Here is a 3168-nt window from a genome sequence, read left to right as displayed (position 1 = left end):
CCCGCCCTAACCCCCCCCACCCCCCCCCTCTCTGTAGGCTCTCGTTAGAAATATACTTCCTCAGCCCTGCCCTGTGTGTTTTAGTGATGGGGCAGTGAGGATGCCAAAGCACGACAATCCTGTGTAAATTTTATTTTTTTATCTTTAACTTCATTCATTTAGTCTTTTTTTTTTAACCTGTGTGTTGCCATGTTGCGGGTTGTAGTAGAGTCGGCTAAAGGTCTGCCTAAAAAGAAACTTGGAAATCCTGATCCAGTTGCCTCTGTGATTTTTAAAGGTAAGTGTCATTTTAAACTAAAGTTTTTGAGTTTGGATTTACAGGGAAATGACTTAAAAAGAATGTAAAGTGCGTCTTTTGAACTTAATGGTAAGTTTATTGTCACTTAATTGATTATAATTTTATCTAGTATGACGTCACTTTATGGAGGTAACCCATGCAATAAATAAACTATACAGCAGTACTTTTTTTCTCCTTCTTTATACCTTTCTTTTAGGCTACTTGTGCATTACCTGTAATCCCAATAGTCCATTGAGAGTTTAAAAACTTTGAGCGTCTGTGTTGTTGTTGAATGCAGTTCAGAAACTTAATCAGCAGAAGTTGTATTGCACCATTGAAGACTTTCCCAACAAGTCACAGCATTTCCAATCTGCAAAGACAGCTGGGTAGGGACCATGCTAGGACCTGTAGGATAAAGTGTGTACGCGTGAGCTTAGACAGACAAAGAACAAGGCTGTATGGAAAAGATAAGGTAGAACATATAGGGAAATCAGCCTTCAGCTACTGAATTGAAATGATACGAGACACAGTTCTGTATCAGACACAGAATTGTATTTCCTCCTGAAATGGTAATGATCCTGGCAATCAGGCCTAGTTGCTCTCAGCTGATTTTTTTGTACAGGTGTCAACATCATTACCCACAGGTGTGGCACTTCTTCTTCCTCCATGTAAAGGCAGCAACTGACAACATCACTTTTGACCTAAAACATACAGAACTGTGCCAGTTTAGATTAAAAGCTCTAAAACTGTGCAGTGGGTAAAATGGTTTTAGGTGAATTCTTGGCTTGGTTGACCAGTGTGTGCCCCTAATCTTTTAAAAGTCATGTACCATTCAGTATTTTCATTTTTAGGAATGTGAACGTCAAATGGCTGCAAATGTTTTAAATAAATATTCACGATAGTTTCACTTTTAGAGGAGAAGAAGAAAACAAAATGGATTGACAGTGAGGTGAATCCTGTATGGAATGAGGTAAATCCATCACACAAACACACGCTTGCACACATCAAACATGCAGATATCTCTTTAAACAAGAATCATTTGGATCAGCTACTGAGGAAAGCAGGAATAATTAATTTGCTGCAAGATTTTCCCACTTTAAATACAGTAGACATCACATGGTAAATATAAACTGTGACAAACATCATATGACTGCCTCAGTATGTATTGACCATGTCAATAGATTATGTGACTCCCAGATAAAACTTTGCTTCCTCAGGACTTAAGTACCATACGTAATGGACTGTGTGTCCCTCATCTTGTCTTGCAGGTGCTTGAGTTCGATCTGAAAGGCACTCCGCTGGACTCTAGCTCCTACATAGATGTGGTTGTGAAAGACTATGAAACTATTGGGAAAGATAAGTAAGTGCAACGCAGGCCCCTGAAACTGAGCTCCCCTATTAGCTTTTTGCAACAGACGGCTCACAGTGATGAAAGAGAAGCTGTGTGCCTCACCTCTCTGAGTCACAGTGCAAACTTTTTGTCTGTGCGAAAACCTTCTAGGAAATGAGTATGTTTAATTAGACAGCAGGTTAGCCAACAGCAGCTGAGGTGTGTGCGTGTCTCTCTTTTGGTTGTATGGATGTCAGTAGTTGTCGGTTATTCAGATACAACATGAACAGCTCATGTTGTATCTGGCCAGTGTGTCAATCTGTATCATTAGGCCTGTCTTAAATCTGAAGCAAAATTGTTATTTGTACATGCCAAAGGCCACCACCCATTAGTTAACATACACATTATTATTAACACTGACACGTTCAAGGAAAGTAAGTTAGGTATTTTCATTGTAACCCAGTGTAAGTTATGTAGTTGGCTGCCTCTGCCCCCTCACACCCTGCTTGCCATGCTGAGACTTGCTGTGGTTGTGTGGGATGTCTGTTTCTGATTGGGCAACAATGAATTGATGAATCGCTGTTTGTTTTCTCTCTCTCTCTGGGATTTGTGTGGAACTCAGTCACTGACAGGCACAAATCTTAAAGGAAAATACGTTATGAGCCAATACTGTAGTAGCGTAACTTCAGTACGTGCTGTATGAACTGCTTTAATATTGTGTGAGGAGAGGCGCTGTCATGCAAAATGTTTCTCGAAAACAGCTCAAGGTTGCTACTTCCATTTAAAGCCAGAATCACATATGGGACCAATCTAGACCAGCCACAGAGAATGTTTTCTCTGCATCACTAATTACTGCTATCAAAGTCTTGTCTACAGTTAGAAAACAAAGCACATGAAAGTGTATCTGTCTCTATGATTTATGTCAAACACACACTATATGGTATATTGTTTCCCTGTTCATATGTTTCACCTAGTAAGAGTTTCCCCAGTGCACGGGACAGTCATAACCGAGGGAGGAGCTTTACAAATGTGGATTTCCAGCACATGAGTCCTTGTTAAATTGAGTCAAGTTTTCCACTGGGCTGGCCCGTCTGACACACTCCCTAAAGATCGACAAAGCAGGGCAGAAAAGGCTTCTCTCTCTTTTTGTCAAATAGTTTCCCAGCTGCTATTATGGGTAATCCCTGTCGAAGCAATCGGTGTCTTCTTAACTAATTAGATTTTAGAAAGGAATCAGGGGGTGTGGGACAATGTTCCCTTGTGTAAATAGCAGCACAGTCTTGATCACAACAGTTGAGAATCAATGTCTGCCTATAGGACGAGATGTCTCATTTCCGTACGACAGTTTTTTCAGTGTGAAATAACACATGCTTGAGGTTTGATTTCAGTCTGCTTTCATTTAAATATTATTCTTAGAGATTACTTGAAGAAGTAAAGACATTTTACACACAGTGCACACTTCTGTTAAAGTATTTTAGATGGGTCAAAACAAGACTACAACCTCGTCATCATCTTCTTCATGTTCATTAGTGTATTGGTGTAGTTTCTCTCTCTCTCTCTC

The 3168-nt window shown here is 40.0% G+C and overlaps 1 protein-coding gene across 6 annotated transcripts in view; it reads left to right on the top strand.

Moving 5' to 3' along the window:
- The first annotated feature begins 62 nt into the window (after positions 1–62).
- Positions 63–3168, top strand: part of LOC118328823 (myoferlin-like) — a 26123-nt gene continuing 23017 nt past the window's right edge. For 5 of the 6 annotated variants that reach the window (XM_035662779.1, XM_035662747.1, XM_035662763.1 and 2 more), the window contains exons 1-3: positions 63–277; positions 1192–1247; positions 1546–1637. In XM_035662779.1, coding sequence (XP_035518672.1) covers positions 190–277; positions 1192–1247; positions 1546–1637 — 236 coding nt within the window. In that variant the 5' untranslated portion in view covers positions 63–189. Of the gene's footprint in view, positions 278–1004; positions 1050–1191; positions 1248–1545; positions 1638–3168 lie in introns of those variants that run through there. The other variant, XM_035662771.1, reaches the window with a different exon arrangement.

Source organism: Morone saxatilis, unplaced genomic scaffold (genome assembly GCF_004916995.1).
Source record: "Morone saxatilis isolate NCDOM2014 unplaced genomic scaffold, NCSU_SB_2.0 Contig1, whole genome shotgun sequence".
In the NCBI taxonomy this organism is placed as follows: Eukaryota; Metazoa; Chordata; class Actinopteri; family Moronidae; genus Morone; species Morone saxatilis.
Note: the sequence above shows the minus strand (reverse complement) of the source record. Positions and strands in the feature narration are given on the sequence as shown.